This window comes from Trichechus manatus, unplaced genomic scaffold (assembly GCF_000243295.1).
Source record: "Trichechus manatus latirostris isolate Lorelei unplaced genomic scaffold, TriManLat1.0 scaffold00160, whole genome shotgun sequence".
Lineage (NCBI taxonomy): Eukaryota > Metazoa > Chordata > Mammalia > Sirenia > Trichechidae > Trichechus > Trichechus manatus.
In genome coordinates, this window is record NW_004444096.1 from 32,886 (window position 1) to 49,445 (window position 16,560).

General features: G+C 34.9%; 1 protein-coding gene across 13 annotated transcripts in view; it reads left to right on the top strand.

The window, feature by feature from the left end:
- Nucleotides 1-16,560, top strand: part of LOC101340588 (ankyrin repeat domain-containing protein 26) — a 120,345-nt gene that overhangs the window by 20,116 nt on the left and 83,669 nt on the right. For 12 of the 13 annotated variants that reach the window (XM_023740577.1, XM_023740580.1, XM_023740570.1 and 9 more), the window contains exons 8-15: nucleotides 4,983-5,055; nucleotides 6,466-6,526; nucleotides 6,619-6,821; nucleotides 8,858-8,987; nucleotides 9,289-9,350; nucleotides 11,768-11,861; nucleotides 14,424-14,452; nucleotides 14,549-14,630. In XM_023740577.1, coding sequence (XP_023596345.1) covers nucleotides 4,983-5,055; nucleotides 6,466-6,526; nucleotides 6,619-6,821; nucleotides 8,858-8,987; nucleotides 9,289-9,350; nucleotides 11,768-11,861; nucleotides 14,424-14,452; nucleotides 14,549-14,630 — 734 coding nt within the window. Of the gene's footprint in view, nucleotides 1-4,982; nucleotides 5,056-6,465; nucleotides 6,527-6,618; nucleotides 6,822-8,857; nucleotides 8,988-9,288; nucleotides 9,351-11,767; nucleotides 11,862-13,703; nucleotides 13,803-14,423; nucleotides 14,453-14,548; nucleotides 14,631-16,560 lie in introns of all 13 variants that reach the window. The other variant, XM_023740582.1, reaches the window with a different exon arrangement.

The following is a 16,560-nucleotide window of genomic DNA, read 5'->3' on the forward strand; positions in this document are numbered from 1 at the left end:
TTTTTCCCAGTCTGTAGGTTCTCTTTTTACTCTTTTGGTGAAGTCTTTTGAAGAGCATAGGTGTTTGATTTTTAGAAGATCCCAGTAATCTAGCTTATCTTCTGGGGTTTGTGTGTTGATGGTTATGGTTTGTATCCTGTTAATGCCGTCTATTGGGGCCTGTAGCGTTGGTCCTATTTTTCCGTCTATGAACTTTATAGTTTTTGGCTTTATATTTAGTTCTTTGATCCATTTTGAATTCATTTTTGTATATGGCGTGAGGTACGGGTCCTGTTTCATTTTTTTGCCGATGGATATCTAGTTTTGCCAGCACCATTTGTTAAAAAGACTGTCTTTCCCCATTTGATGGACTTTGGGCCCTTGTCGAAGATCAGGTGACCGTAGGTGGATGGATTTACCTCTGGGTTCTCAATTCTGTTCCATTGGTCAATGTATCTGTTGTTGTACCAGTACCAGGCTGTTTTGACTACCGTAGCTGTATAGTAGGTTCTGAGGTCGGGTAGTGTGAGCCCTCCAACTTTATTCTTCTTCTTCAGTAGTGCTTTACTTATTCGGGGCTTCTTCCCTTTTCGTATAAAGTTAATGATTAGTTTTTCTATCTCTTTGAAGAATGTTGTTGGTGTTTGGGTTGGGATTGCATTGTGTTTATAAACTGCTTTCAGTAGAATTGACATTTTCACAATGTTGAGTCTGCCTGTCCATGAGCATAGCATGTTTTTCATTTATGTAGATCCCTTTGGGTTTCTTGCAGTAGTGTTTTGTAGTTTTGTTTGTATAGGTCTTTTACATCCCTGGTTAGATTTATTCCTAACTATTTTATTTTTTTAGGGGCTATTATAAATGGTGTTGTTTTCCTGATTTCCTTTTCATCGTTCTCTTTATTGGTGTATAGGAATCCAACTGATTTTTGTATGTTTATCTTGTATCCTGCTACTCTGCTGAATCTTTCTATCAGTTCCAGTAGATGTCTTGTGGAGTCTTTAGGCTTTTCTATATATAGTGTCATATCATCCGCAAACAGAGACAGTTTAACTTCTTCATTACCTATTTGGATGGCCGTTATTTCTTTTTCTTGTCTTACTGCTCTAGCTAGAACGTCCAGCACACTGTTAAATAGGGGTGGTGATAAAGGCCATCCTTGTCTTGTTCCTGTTTTCAAGGGGAATGTTTTCAGCCTCTCTCCATTAAGAATGATGTTGGCTGTTGGTTTTGCATAGATACTCTTTGTTAGGTTGAGAAATTTCCCTTCTATGCCTATTTTATTGAGAGTTTTTATCAGGAATGGGTGTTGGACTTTGTCGAATGCCTTTTCTGCATTAATTGAGATGATCATGTGATTCTTTCCTTTTATTTATGTGGTGGATTACGTTCATTGATTTTCAAGCAGGTAGGATTTTACAGATTTTTTAATTATCTGTTAACTTAGGGAAAGAAGAGAAAAGAAGCTAACATTTGTTGAGTGGTTTACTCTGGGCTAGACACCATAATATGTGTTTAACATTTGTTATTTCATATAGTTGTCCCAACAACTCTGCCATGTAGCTGTACTATCATTACTTTAAAAAAAAATTTATTGTGGTAAAATGTACATAACATAAAATTTTCCCTTTTAACCATTTTTAAGTGTATAATTCAGTGACATTAAATATATTCATGATGTTGTACAACCATCACTACTGTTTATTTCCAAACTTTTAGATCACCTCAAACAGAAGCTCAGTACTCATTAAGCAGTAACTTCCCTCAGCCCCTTGGTATCCACTGATCTACTTTGTTCGCTATGCATTTGCCCATTCTAGATTTTTCATATGAGTGGGATCATACAATATTTATCCTTTGTATGTGGCTTATTTCACTTAGCAGAATGTTTTCAAAGTTCATTTATGTCATAGCATGTATCAGAACTTCATTTCTTTTTACAGATGAATCATACTCCATTGTATGGATAATACCACATTTTGTTTATCCATTCATCTGTTGAGGGGCACTTGGGTTACTTCCAGCTTTTGGCTATTGTGAATAATTCTGCAGTGAACTTTGGTGTACAAGTATTTGTTTGAGTCTCTGCTTTCAGTTCTTTTGTGGATATACCCAGGAGTGGAATTGCTGGATCATAGAGATAATTGTGTTTAACTTTTTGAGAAAACACCAAACTGTTTTGCACAGTCACTATACCATTTTATATTGTTACCTACTTTTTAATAACAAGGTAACTGTGGTTCAGAGAGGTTGATCATTTGACCCAAATCACATAGTTAACATGTAGCTGAACAATGGACTGTCAGTCTGCCTGGCTCCCAAATCATTTCTCTTGTCACTCAGCATAGTTTGATGGATAGGTACCTATGCAGCACTGTGATCAAGATACAAGGTCAAAATTGGAACAGTTCAGGAAGTAAAATTTAGTTATGTGTTAACTTTGATTTAAGGTTTTCCTAAAAAGCCTTGACAATTGAAGTGGTAATTAGTACCTTGTTTTCACAACCAAAGGTTTTAGGACAGATCTAATTTAGCTATGACCACAGGACCATAGGTTTTACATTAGTAAAAGTCTTCTTAAGTATAATGGTTTCTACTCCTCTAGAGATTAATTACTTGATACAGTGAAGAGTGTATATTTATGAACCATGTAGGTTAATCATTTTCAGCATCTGTTTAGAGGATATTTCTAATTCATTTCTCTACTTAGGGCCTTACTGACTTCCCAATCTGGTTTTCCTTGCAGCTTATCCCTTGCTTAGTTTTGTGAAGTTTTTTCTTAGAGTATTTTTTTTCTTCTTTCATGACTTTTCTATGATATTTTCTTGATTTTTTTATTTCTCTGCTTTTCTTGGTGTTTCTTTTGCTTTCGTATTTTTTCCATTTCTGACAGCTAAGTATTATTCCCCATTTTCCTATAGACAAAATTATAAGCACATAGAATTTCAGAGTTTTAGGGACGCTTAGAGCTTAATTAATCAAAACACCCTGTAGTACTTTAACCTCTGTTCAACATCCTTGGCAAGTGGTTGTTTAGATGGAGGACCTGAAACTCAAAAGAGATAAAAGTGACTTATCTGGATCATATAGTAAGTGGCAGAAATGAGATTTGAACTCAGTTTGTTAGATCTAAGCCCTGTGCTTTTCCTTCTTTATTATCCTGTAGGTAAGTGTTTTAATAATACAAAGATGAGCAGTGGGTCTAGTGACAGAAGAAAAGAGGAAAAGAATGGAGTAGTTACCAGGGGAGGGCGTGTGTGAAGAGTAACAGCACTGGGTTGGATAGGAATAAGAGTTTTAGAAAAGATATCAGAATATTGGGTTTATGACAGGTTTGATAAAGATAAATTATAGGAGTGAAAGACAGGATGTTGTGAGTTACCTAGAAAGGCATATTAAAATCGGGGGCTCAAGGGAGTCCTGAACAGGGTGCTGCTTTCTGTTGTTGTTGTTGTTTGTTTTTACTTGGAGGAGCTAACAGACTTCACAGTTTCTACTGAAAGGTGTTACAGTAACTTGAGCCACTTTACAGTTGATAAGAATGTGGTATCTGTACAGCAGATAAGAATATGGTATCACCTACTACCATCCCAACCTGTAGAGGATGACTTAGATCTCCTAGAATACTAGGAGCCTGAAGGTTGCTGGACTACATGGGTCTATGGCCCAGAACGAGTGTCCTCTCACCTCACCTCTTTTTCCCAATTTGCTGATGTCCTTCCCATGTACATATAGGAGTAGGGTAGAGGTAGGTTTAGCTGTCAAGTCAGTCATAAAGCTTCAGTCTGTAGTTAGTAACATGTTTATGTTGGGGATGGATGACTGAGACTGCATTTAGCTTTCTTCTCAACAGCAGGGAAATAGAGAGCCCCTACGCTTGGTCATTTGAGACCATCCTTGTTCCAGGAATCTGGGCCTTCATAGTCTAAAGGTACAAGATTGGAGACTACCACTGATCCCTGCGAAGAGGGATCTGGGAGTGGGAGCCCATAGGAAGGATGATACCTAGACAGTACTTGGGAAATAGAGATACAGCTACCAGGGCCCTGCTTTAACAGTAGTCTCTCTTGGATAGCTGAGTTCCTAGGAAGGTTTTTATGGGCTTGCTAGTTTATGTAGGCTTGAATAAGGCAGGACCTGTATAGGAAAAATAATTGGATTTTATACTTTTTAATGTTTTAGTCTTCCTGGGAATAGTCTTCCCACTAACAGCATATACATTTGTTCTTTGACTTTTGTACATTAGTTTTGAAGTATTTCATATGTTTTAGGGACTGCCTGTACTGTTTTTGAGTACAGGGTAAAAATGGGAGCAGGGTTTTGGCCTTCATAATAAGTGGTTTCCATGTTGGACAGCCAGCACTGCCATTTTGACTGACAGATTAGTGTTTAAACTAGGGACAGACAATGGACACGGGACAGCTCATCTTTCTACTTGGTTTTAGGCCACCAGTTTTGTTTCAGTTTCTAGAGGAAAACTTAAATCAGCCATCAATTGTAATTTTCAGTTCAGGACTTTTGGTGAAAACAAATTATTCTCAGGCTCTGCCAGTATATTGGCAATCACTCTTTATTATGGGGACTGAAAGTGAGTCTTCATTGACTGTTTTACAGGTTGGGAGAGGTGGAGTCAGAAATAGATAACTTAGTGCTTTTTTTAAAACAGAAGTAAAATTTTGTCAAAAAATGTCATTTAATGTATACCCATGTTTTTACACAAATAATGTGTGTGTTCTACATTTTTTTTGGCCAACTGCCCCTCCCCAGGTATTTTCGTAAGTACACTATGCTAATTCTTTCTTACAGCAACATGTAAAAAAATAAGCATAGCATGCTTATGAAAATGCGTGGGGTGGGGGAGGGCACGGTTGGCCAAAAAAAAAAAAAAGAACACGTGCATGCGTTATTTGCCTAAAAATACAGTAGATAGCCGACATTTCACCATTTTTTCTTACAGACGTGAGCTCATTCTTTTTTTTTGTATATATATTTTTGCTCTAAAGGCTTTCCAAGAAACCTGGTGTTGATGATTCATGGCCTACCTCAGATGATGAAGACCTAGATTTGGGTATCCAGGTAAAGTGCTCTGTCGTGAAATTCATTTTCCTGCTCTGAATTTCGTTTTATGTAGTATATGCTTTTAACATTTAGCAATAGTCTACCTGTTATTTTTTATTTGTAATGGAAAGTTATTCAGAGAAAACAATTTGATAGAAACATGACTGGTTGATTTTTTTTTTTTTTTTTTTTACTTTGGTGAAAACTGAAAAAGGGGAAGTGGGGGCTGAAAAAGAATAGGCAGGAAAATACATAGTGACAAGAAAATTATATCGAGAAAAGCTTTCCCACGATGGAGGAAATATGAAAAATGGTCAAGGATAAGGATTCTTTCTGTGACTTTTAAGTCATACTAATGCAACTTTTATAATACTCATGCCTCAATGAAATCTTTAATGGATCTAATTACTTATTGTAATAATCATGAAATCTCCCTGGTGTCTTTCAATTCCAAAACTATACAGCATACATCATATATATATATTTTTTTCTTGGATGCTTTTTATTTTGATATCTCATATTTTGTTAGGAGAGAATTTTTTCTCTGTTTCCATCCTCAATTCTTTGTTTAGACTAACGCAGTATTAGAAATTGTGGAAATTTAGAAATTTAAATTTTCATTCTCAGAATTCCTATTACAAAGGGATTCCATTGTGCTTTCTAAATCATTCCATTAAGAGTGTTTTTAAAAGTCTTCATCTGATTGCAGAATGCATGTTTTGCCTAAAATAACCATCTCTAAAAGCAGACTCTTGATAACCATATACTAAAACTTCCAATTTCAGAAATTTTTGTATTATGGTTTTTAAAATATCTGCTCAAGGCCCTAAATTTCCAAATTTCTAAAATTCCAAATTTAAAAAGTTTTTGTATTACAGTTACAATTTAATTTACATAACAGTGAATTTAAATATTCATTTTAAGGCCCTGCATCTCTGTAAGCTACTGGAGGTTAGGAAACATATTTGTTTATATCTTGGAGCACCTAGAATAAGGTCTTTACATGTAAGTAGCATTTTAATGTATTCTGGATGTGAATAAATGAAGAGACAAATGGATTTCTACATACTAGAGTTTTACAAGTAATATCATATGCATAATATACCTAATAATTAAATCTATTTGGATTTCTAAAATATGGCTTAAGTTAATATTCCCTTTTAATGTTTGGGATGTATAAGTTCAATTGAGTTATATTAAGAAAGTATGTCACAAATAAGAAAGAAATACGAAATACATCATAAATAAGAAAGAAGATCACAGTATACTTTCTGGTATTCTCTAGAACTGGGGTTTGAATCCACATCTGAATGACTCCAAAGCCTATGCTGTTTGTGTTAGATCACATACTAATGGTAATGGTGAATATTTTAATTACTTCATCAATTTCGATACTTGTTATTTTTAAAATTATTATTTTTTTCCTAGAATGTCGCAAAGCCAAACTTAACAAAGCTAATCACTGCCTCTCAGCAATCCAGGAAAAATAGTAAGCTATTTGAAGACTTCCTATTCTTGCATTACTCACTGATTTGAAATTATAGGTATTTTCATGTACTCTTTACTTTGCTTTTACTGTAGTAGAAGAAAAACCTAGCATTGTGAGACCAGAAAAGAGAACCTTGTTTGAGGACAGTAACTCTGATAGTGAAGATGAAGATGTGGTTGAAACTCTTCCTAAGCCATCATTCACAGTCCAGGGCTTTTCTCATCCTGCCTTTCCACCATCTGACCCTCCTTTAAAACCTTCCTTGAATTTTTCAGCAGTCCCTGGTGTCACAAAGGTAAGTTGTTTTTGTGTTTTACCTTTTTCCCATGCTCTTCCACATACTGTACTCCCATGCTCATAATTGTACATCAGCTTAAAGATGACAGAGACCCTAGAAAGAAATGTAAGTCCTGAAGATCATTAATAGAAAGCAAGTGCCATAACTAGTGGAGATAAATTTACAGGATTAAGATTTATAAAAAGTTGGTGGGACTAAACAATTCTTAAGTATGCCATTATGGAAGGAAATAATTAGAAATCATCCGACCTCTCCCCCGAGAAAAACAGCTAGATGAGTATGGCAGGGAGGTGAAGGGGAAAATTCATTCGAGAAGAGCAAGATGAATATAAAAGTTGAATAAGAGAATAAAGATGAGGGAGATTAGTATAAAAACACTAAAGAAATAGTGGGGTTGAATGAGAGCAGGACCTCTCTATATCGTTAAATATCATACAAATTCTTTTAAATGGAAATTAAGAAAGCCAGATAATGAAAAAAATACTCAGACTCTTCTGAATCACTTACAGCTGTGATTTTTATGAAGTGCTGAAAGAAAACTTAATTCTCACTTCTTTTAAGTTTGGTAATGATTTCTTTTAGTATAGCAAAAGCTGTGTTCATAGATAATGCAAAGTGAAATCTGTTTTAGGCCTCATCAGATTTATTATAAATTATAAATTTTTGGCCTTTTTTTTTTTTATGATTTCTAACTTAACTATCTTATTGTTTTATATATCTTTGGTAGGTGTTTTAGAATTTTTTGAGAATAAAGAGAGAAATAAGCAAATAAATGTTTATAGTCTTCTCAATATTCAAAAATAAAATTAAAATTTCTAATTATGTAAATAAGGGTCTAAATTTATATCAATCATAAATGAGAATTAGTGTTTTAGAATTAAATCTTTCCATTAAACTTAAAAATGCATTTTACCACAATATCCCAGAAATAAATATTTGCATAAATTCTTGAGTATATTTTATATCCTTGAACCAAATGTTGAAATACATAATTAAAAAAGCATCTTTTTTTTTTTTTTTTTGGAAAGGTGGTTTAGGTGATAGTTTATAGAGCAAATTAGTTTCCCTTTCAACAATTTATAGACAGCTTGTTTCGTGACATTGCTTATAATTCCCTCAGTGTGTTAGCACTCTCACTACTTCCTGCCTAGGGTCCCCATTTCCAGTCGCCCAGCTTTCCTGCCCCTTCCTGCCGTCTAAACTTTGCTTTTGGTCAAATACTGCCATTTTGGTCTCGTATGGTTGATTGTTCTGGAGAGTATGTTCCTCACATTCGGTTTATAGACTCCCTGCTCGTTTCAATTTTCAGAATTTCAAGTTGTATTTAGCTTTGCATTATTTTATCAGTTTAGTATGTTTTACAAATATTTATCTTCTTCCACTGTATGCTTTTCCTGAGTAAGGTTGTCTACTCCTATTCCCAGTGTATTTATCTAAATTTTTCTTCTAAACCTCTGGGTGCCTCAAATTTGATATGTCCCAAACTGAAGCCATTGTCCCTTATTTTTATCTTTTCATTGCTGCCAAAGTGACCGTTCTAAAATATATTTGGGACAGTGTAACTCCTCTGCTTAAAAACTTTCAGCAGCTCCCTATTACATGAAGGGAAAGTTCCCTCCTAATGCCCTGTGTTCAGTTTTACCACATTACTTTGGTATCCTTCGTTTGCTGTGTTGTTTCTTGCCTCATCCCTTTGCTTAGAATGCCCTTTCCATCCTCCTCTGCACTTCTGTTCATCTTTCAAGATGTCGCCCCATCTTTGTGGCGTTTCCTGAGCTTCCCAGGTAGAGCTGACTATTGACTCCTTTTTGCCTTTACTGTACTTTATTCACTTAACTTGTAGGATTAGTGAATGACGCTTTTCTGTCCTTACTTGTTTTTATGTATCTCTACCCCTCCTAGGATTAGGGCAAAAACTGTCTCTTGTTTATATTTCAGTGTTGGTTGCCTTACTGACCGATCGATTGAATGAGTGAGCAAGTGAATGAATATAATGGTTTTCTAAAGTTGGTTTTCTTTTTTTCCAATTGCAGGAAGGAGCAGCAAAGCCAGCAGTTGGAAAAAGAGAAAATAGTATTGATATTATTGAAAGTGCTCCAAGAGAGCAAAGAAATAATGACAACTTGACTTACATTGATGGAGCACACAAAAATAATAGAAGTGGTAAGTTAGTGAGTATCTGAAAATTTTTCTGTGCTTAAATGCTACTATAAAGAACTTAAGTGAAAGTGTGTTGATCCTGATATATCTATTTCATTTAAACATTTTTCTTCAACTAGCTCTTTTCATAAGTATTCTAGCTACTAGCAACAACTTTTTCCTAAAACTGTTTCAACCCTCTGAAATTATTTTCTATTACTTTTACTTTATTGAAATGTTCATGAATGGAGATAGACTTGTATATATATTTAATATTCACAGTAATAAATGTTCTTATTAATGTATCTGTAACTACATTTTATAGATATGATGTCAGCGTTAGGATTAGGAGAAGAGGAAGATGTAGAATCACCTTGGGATTCTGAGGTACTGTCTTATTTTTTAAAAAATATAAACAGTGATGTTAAAAGATAAAAGGGGATGCTTTGACTTCACTTTCTCAGCTATGCATATGCGCATAAGGAATTATTTCCTTACGTTTTTCAATCTATAATTTATTAGTTATGTGCTAAGTATAATACTGCTGCATAGTACACTTCTGCTAATTTGCAGGATTCACTTACTGAAACCAATGTAGTACAATACAAAAGCACCCTGGCTTAGAAGCTACAGGGAACCAATTTGGGTTCTGGAGTTAAGTTTATCTAAAAGTTAGAGAACTATTCCAGATCTGTCTGTAACCCAGGTACATGATTTTATGTGTAAATGACCTAATGAGATTCAGAGAGAAACAGCTTATACTGTATTGTTTTTTAAAGCTACTTGAAACTTGAAAAGGTAATGTCTGGGACTTGAAAGTATTATTATATTTGGATTGTCAAGTAGATCTGCAAGGAACATTTCTGGAGAAGGAAAAGCATGAGAATAGTAATAAGTTGGACTGCAATAAAAACAATTTGGTTTAGTGGTGTTTTAATAACTGTTTTGGATAGTTAAAATAGAATGCATCGAGTACTTCTGGCAGGCATGCTTATAGTACCACAAGTATAAAGTAATGATGACCTATACTAAGGTGACTACTTTGGAAGAGATAGGAAGGGCCTGATCTCCTGGATACAGGCAGATGCTGCATAGTGGTACTAGCGTTGTATCTGAAGTCAGAAGACATGTTAGTGTCTTGATTCTGTCACTTACTAGCTATGGGATCTTGGAAAAAAATTATCTAACCTGTTCGAATGTCAGTTACCTTGTTCATATAAGTGGTACTAAAACCTACCCCAGGTATGTGTAATGAATTAATATGGTAACAAATGGGAAAACATTTTGTAAACCATAAAAGATGCTATACAAATGTGAGACACAATGATCATGGTGGTGTTTACTGTAGTGACTTATTAAATATTGAGGAAGCTTTGTTTTTTAAACCTAAAGGACAATAAAATGGCAGTAGTATCAAGAAAAGAATGGAGAAGTTAGAATAAGCATGTGGATTTATAAATTGGGGTATGTTAACTTTCAGTAGACGGTTGCTGGAGATATCCTGTAGGTATATAATGATTTGACACTTGAGGCCCTCCTGATGAGATTTTAAATGTTTTAACCTTGAATAAATTTCTGTTATTGAATATCAACTATGTGCCAGGCAGTGAGACACTGAACATACAAATGAGAGCTTATGCTGTGTTAGTAGGAACAGAGAAGTAAACAGCAAACAATTACAAGTTACTAGGAGTATTCATATAAAGGAAACGGAGAATGTTAGGTTGGAGAATATTGGGGGAGTTGGTAGTTGAGGTGGGGATGGCAGTGACAGTGGGATTTAGTTAGGTAGAGAAGATTCGAGTGTGACGTTTAAGCTGCTAACTAAAGGATGAGAACGAGCCAGTGATGTGAAGGTTTGGGAGAAGAATAGTCTGGGCAGAGAGAACAGTGCATCACATCTGTTGTGTCTGTCTTGTTCACCATTTTACTCTTAACATTTGGAATGACCAGCAAGCAGGAAGTGGGGTAGCCATCATCATAACCATTCTTGTTGTTGTGTACAGAAAAGAAAATGTGCATAATAAGTGCCTGGCACATTTCAGATGCTTAATTAATGTTGTTAGTCTCCCCTTCTTATGAAAACTTTCTGGTTGTTTTTCAAATATTTCTTAATTTGGAAAGAGTTGCATCTTATATCTAATATTTGTTTGCTAGTATTTAAATATAACCTGAAGAGAAAAATTACTTACTCTTCATCATTTTATTCAACAGTTTTTTCTATCAGTAAAAATTTTGTCAAATTTTTGTCATGAAGCATTAGCCCTTATTTGTTATAGAAAACAGGTTCCTACCAGCCCTTGTTTACCTAAATCAAGAAGCTTCTGAGATGTTCTGTTTATATTCAGCATGACATACTGTGAAGTTCCTTATTATGCCAGGCATCTTATTTTAAACTATTCTGTCATCTAGAAATATTTTAAATATTTAATGCTATCTGTATTATAGTAAGGGTACTGATTAAAGAATTTATTTAAATTCATACTTTTTAAGTGTCCTTTTATCTTTGGTGCGGAAATGCAAACTACAATTAGTTATTTTGAAGTCAGTTCCTTGTTGAATTAGATGCATACATCAGTATTTTGTGTATAAATATGTCTTCCCCGGCCTTTCATGCTCCGTTTGCAGAGTCAGTAACTACATGATGACGATCTGGAAAGCATAGATGAGGCTTTCCATTTAAATGCCTAGGTTTTCAGTACATGTGTCTCTTACTTTTAAGTCTAATTGTTTTTAAAATAGGAATTCTGGGAAAGTGATTAAGAAATCTTTGTGCAACTCATTGTTGATATTAATTTTAACAGAGTGTCTCTGAGAGTCTTGCACAGAAGTATGTTGGTCATTTTTCTGGAGCTACAGATGAAAAAGGAGAAAATATAGTAAATGGACAAATAGAAGGTATAACTGTATTTTATGAACAGTCATTTGACAGAATGTTTACATGAACATGAGTACTGATACATTCTAATAGCCAAAAGAAAATTTATAGTAAGGCTAAAGAGAAGCAAAATGGAGATAAGTTGTAGATGATTAGAGAAGGTGCCACTAAAGGGGCTAAAGTACTAACTTAATTTCAAAATACATTATGATCAGAGGGAATTCAGTAGATAAGGAAGAAGAAGGAGTAAAAGTAGAGGGAATGAGGAGTGAGAAAGACAGAGAGTACAGGGAGTAACTGAAGGAAAAGGAGGCAATGGTTACATAGTAGAAGGTGGTAAAATAAAATGATTCTTTAGAAAAATGCAGGACAGGATATTAGAAACATGCAAAGAATATAAGGCAAGATTCCAATTCCAAAACTTACCAGAGAAGTAGAGTAATAATTTCCCACACTTACTATCTTCCTCTGGAGCCCTGGTGGTGCAGTGGTTAAGAGCTCAGCTGCTAACCAGGAGGTTGGCAGTTTGAGTCCCATCAGCTGCTCCTTGGAAAAGGCATTAAGGATTGAGGCAGTGATCATGCAGAGCTATCTACCAGGGATAAATATAAGCATGTGTGGTCAGCTGTAGATGTATATCATTTAATGCCATATAAAATGTTGCTACTTCATAGCACAGTATCATATAGGCCACAAGAAGAGAATTGAGAGAAGAAGAGAGCAGGGTCCAGTTTTGGAGAGAGTAAGGAAGCTAAAGCCTGATTAATATGTCCATTAGAAACTTTATGATATTTAATGCACTTTCAGTTTTGAGGAAGCAATAGGGAGGAAACTTGAAGTTAGATTCCAAAAGAATAAGTTCAGGTAAAGGAATGTGGAAGCCGACTCATTATAGATCAGAGCTTCTCAAACATTAATGAATCACCTGGGACCTTGTTAAAAATTTAGATTCTGATTCAGTAAGTTTGGAATTCTTTATTTCTAACGAGCTCCCAGGTGATGCCGATGCTGCTGGTCCTCAGATCACACTTGGAGTAGCAGTGGTGTAGATGTCCCTGTAGGGAAATTTGGAAGAAGAGTCATAGGATTATAGTTCAAGACAACAGGATCAAGGAAAGGCATTATTTTGTTTCTGAGCATGTTCATGAGCAGAAGGAAAGGAGCAGAAGAGATAAAGAGATAGAAAGTTATATATGCAAGATACTGTTGCTAAACAAGGATGAAAGAAGAAGCGGTAGGGATAATTCATAATAAGAACGCAAAAAAGGAGGACTCAAGACCACAGATCTAGAGGTTACTTTTAAGAGCAAGAATAGTGAATGTTGGGAGGAAGGAAAAAAAAACAGTTAGCTAGATATTTTGGAGTTGATCTTAAAGAAACTTTAGAGAATTCACTTTAGATGACCACTGAAACAGAAGATTAGATCATTGCTGTTCCAGAGAATACTGCAGGCGGGAGGGAGTGCCACAGTTGGAGTAAACCTCAGCCACTCATTTTTTTCCCCACAACTATCAGGCTTCAAACATATGTGTTGGATTGGTGTTCGTTATTCAAATGAGATTAATTTGAATATGAAACGTTGACTCTTTTTTTGGGGAAGATATCTCATTTTTTTTGTTAAAAGAGCTTTTTCATAAAAATCCTCTTAGAAACTGGTGTGATATACCAAACCAAACTAATTTTGGAAACAAAACAAGTGAGTGCATTCCCTGAATACTAAAATTGTTATTTTCAGTAAATATTGCACTGATTTTGAGATGTAAAAGGCTATTAATATTTAATAATTCTGTACTTAAATTTCTTTTTTCCTTTTTGATAACCATATTTCAATATTGAAAGTTTATTATACATTGTTTCTTAGATGTGTTTTATATACCTTCTTGCATGAGTGGACCCAGAAACTTTAAGATGGCTAAACTAGAGGATACAAGAAATGTAGGCATGCCAGTAGCCCACGTGGGTATGGAAAAAAATGAGTATTTTTATTAACTGTTATTCTACAAGTGTATATACAAGGTGATCAATTCAGAACATTTTGTTTCTTGGATGAGGAATGAGTTATACGTTCAACTGAACTGTCATCGACTATATACTTCCTAAATTGCAGGACAAATTGAAGGACATGATAAATGCTTGTAGGATAATGGTATAAATGATTCTGATGTATTGCATTAAAATATGCTATTGCGTTCTACTATCAGCTTTGATGTTTATCCTCTCAGGGTCATGATTTGCTCCTCTGATTAAAGATCACTTTTCTCCCCATCAGTCAGCATGTTCACATTGGTATATGCACACTTTTTGTTTTAGTTACAGTCATTGGAAACATAATCGCACTTTTGAAATCTTAACTGCATGCTTTGTAATACCTGTATACCTGTTGTTTCTTCAGTATTTTTAAATGCATTTGTATTTCTTTCCTGTTGCCATTGTAACAACAGAAACAAAAAACCCCATATAATCTAAACATTTCTAAAGCCAAGCATGAGGATTTAGCTCGATACTAATTCTGCATGATTGTGTATGCTTGGCTTCTGTCATATTTACATGTAATTGATTGTATGTCCCTTTTGCTTTTTAGATTCTCCTGAGAAATACCCCCACTTGAAGGTAATAACTTTTATATAACTTACACACTTCTATCTTTAGTTATTAACTACAGATTGTATGAAATGTACCTTATTTATTAATCATCTTGTTTCAAAGCCCATTCAGCCTATCATTGAGATGAAAGATTCTACTCCTGATAAAGCAGCAGAAAGGAAGGATGTACAGACATCCAAATCAGGTAAATTTTGCAATATATATTTAACTCTGGAAATAAGTACACTAAGCTATTTGAAATGTTCACAGTCTTCTTGTTTCTAATTTATTTCATTCTTTTGCAAGTTTAGTTGAAGGATTTGACATAAATAATACAAATGCCATTGTTGTTATCCATGTTTGAAAAAAAAAATATTTAGAAGCATAAGTAAAAGATTTTAAATTTGTAAGCTTTAACTCAGATGTTTCCGTTTTTCATACTTTGTATACCCTAAAGTTCTCAGTTTGGAATTCCAGTACTTCTTAGGAATTCACAGAGGTTAATAATGGTACTCTTTTAAGATTTTTTTCTAATGTTTTAAAATGCTTGCTAGAATTCTGACCCTTAACAAGAGCAAAGCCTCACTTGTTCAAGTGTCAGTTGTGTTTTAACTTTAATTATTTCATCTTAGTGTTGTTACACTGATGATCTTAAGCCAGTCAGATGTTCCGATTAGCAGATTCTGTCTCTGTGTGTGTGTGTGTGTGTGTGTGTGTGTGTGTGATGTCTGGTATGTTTATTAAAAATGGGGAAAATCATTAGTCATTCCTTAATATTTGGTAGATACAATCTTTTAAAACAATGATTCTGAAACTTTTCAGCCTTAGGATTCCTTTACGCTAGTACATGTTATTGAGGATTCTGGAGAGCATTTGTTTAAGTGAGTTATATCTATGGGCATTTACCATATTAGGAATTAAAACTGAAAAATTTTAAATACGAGTATACACTGTCACACGTTCCATTAGCTATTAGAATATGATGTTATCACGTATCATTATGTCTGTGGAAAACTCCATGGTTCAATTAGAAGAGAATGAGAGTGAAAACGACAGATAACATCTTAGTATTGTTATGAAAATGGTTTTGACCTCTTGGACCCGCTGCATGGATCTTGGGACTCCAGAGAGTCTCAGATCACATTTTAAAACCTAAAGGGTCCCCCCGAAAAATAAAATAAAATAAAACCTAAAGGTCCCTGGTTGGCATAAATGGTTTTTGCTTTTCTGCTGACTGAAAGGTTAGTGGTTCGAATCCACCTGATGACACAGAAGAACAGCCTGGTGATCTACTTCCATAAGATCACAGCCATTGAAAACCCCGGAGCACAGTTCTCCTCTGACACACGTGGGGTCTCCATCAGTCGGCAGCAACTCAGAGGCAACTGGTTTGAGCTTTTGGTTTTGGTTTTGTAAACCATATATAGGGTTCATGGAAGTAAAGTGATAAAGGTGCCCTTGGAAACGGCCTTTAAAGTTTCACTTCTACATTTCTTGTTTTTTTCTTGTTTAAATCTGACAATTTGGTTTAACAAAAAAGGAAGAAATATTTTTGTTGCATATTAATTTCCTGTGTCATGGCACGCTGTACTCTTTGGATCGAGTGTTGACGTGGACTTATCCTATCTTTACATGGAAACATTTAGGTCACTTAAGGCTATCATCTCTTATATAAATTTATGGTGTTTATCCAAGGCTTAAAAAATGAATTCTGAAGATGTTGGTGTATTGAGGAGAGATCATCTTGTTGAAAGTAGTTTTTTTTCTTTGTTTTTAACTTTTTTTATTGTACTTCAGGTGAAGGGTTACAGAACAGTTTCTCATTAAACAGTAGTACACATATTGTTTTATGACATTGGTTAACAACCCCACAACATGTCAACCCTCTCCCTTCTCTTTTTTTTTTTGGTGAAAATAACCAAAGATACACCATTTCAAAAATTTCTACACACACAGTTCAGTGACATTGACTACGCTCTTCCAGTTGTGCTGCTATTCTAACTTCAGATGCAGGTTTACCGAAAAAAATAGTTTCTCATTAAACAGTACACATGTTGCCCTATGACAATGGTTGACAACGCCACTACACATCAACATTGTCCTTACTCGAGTTCTGGCAAAATGGCGCTCTAGGC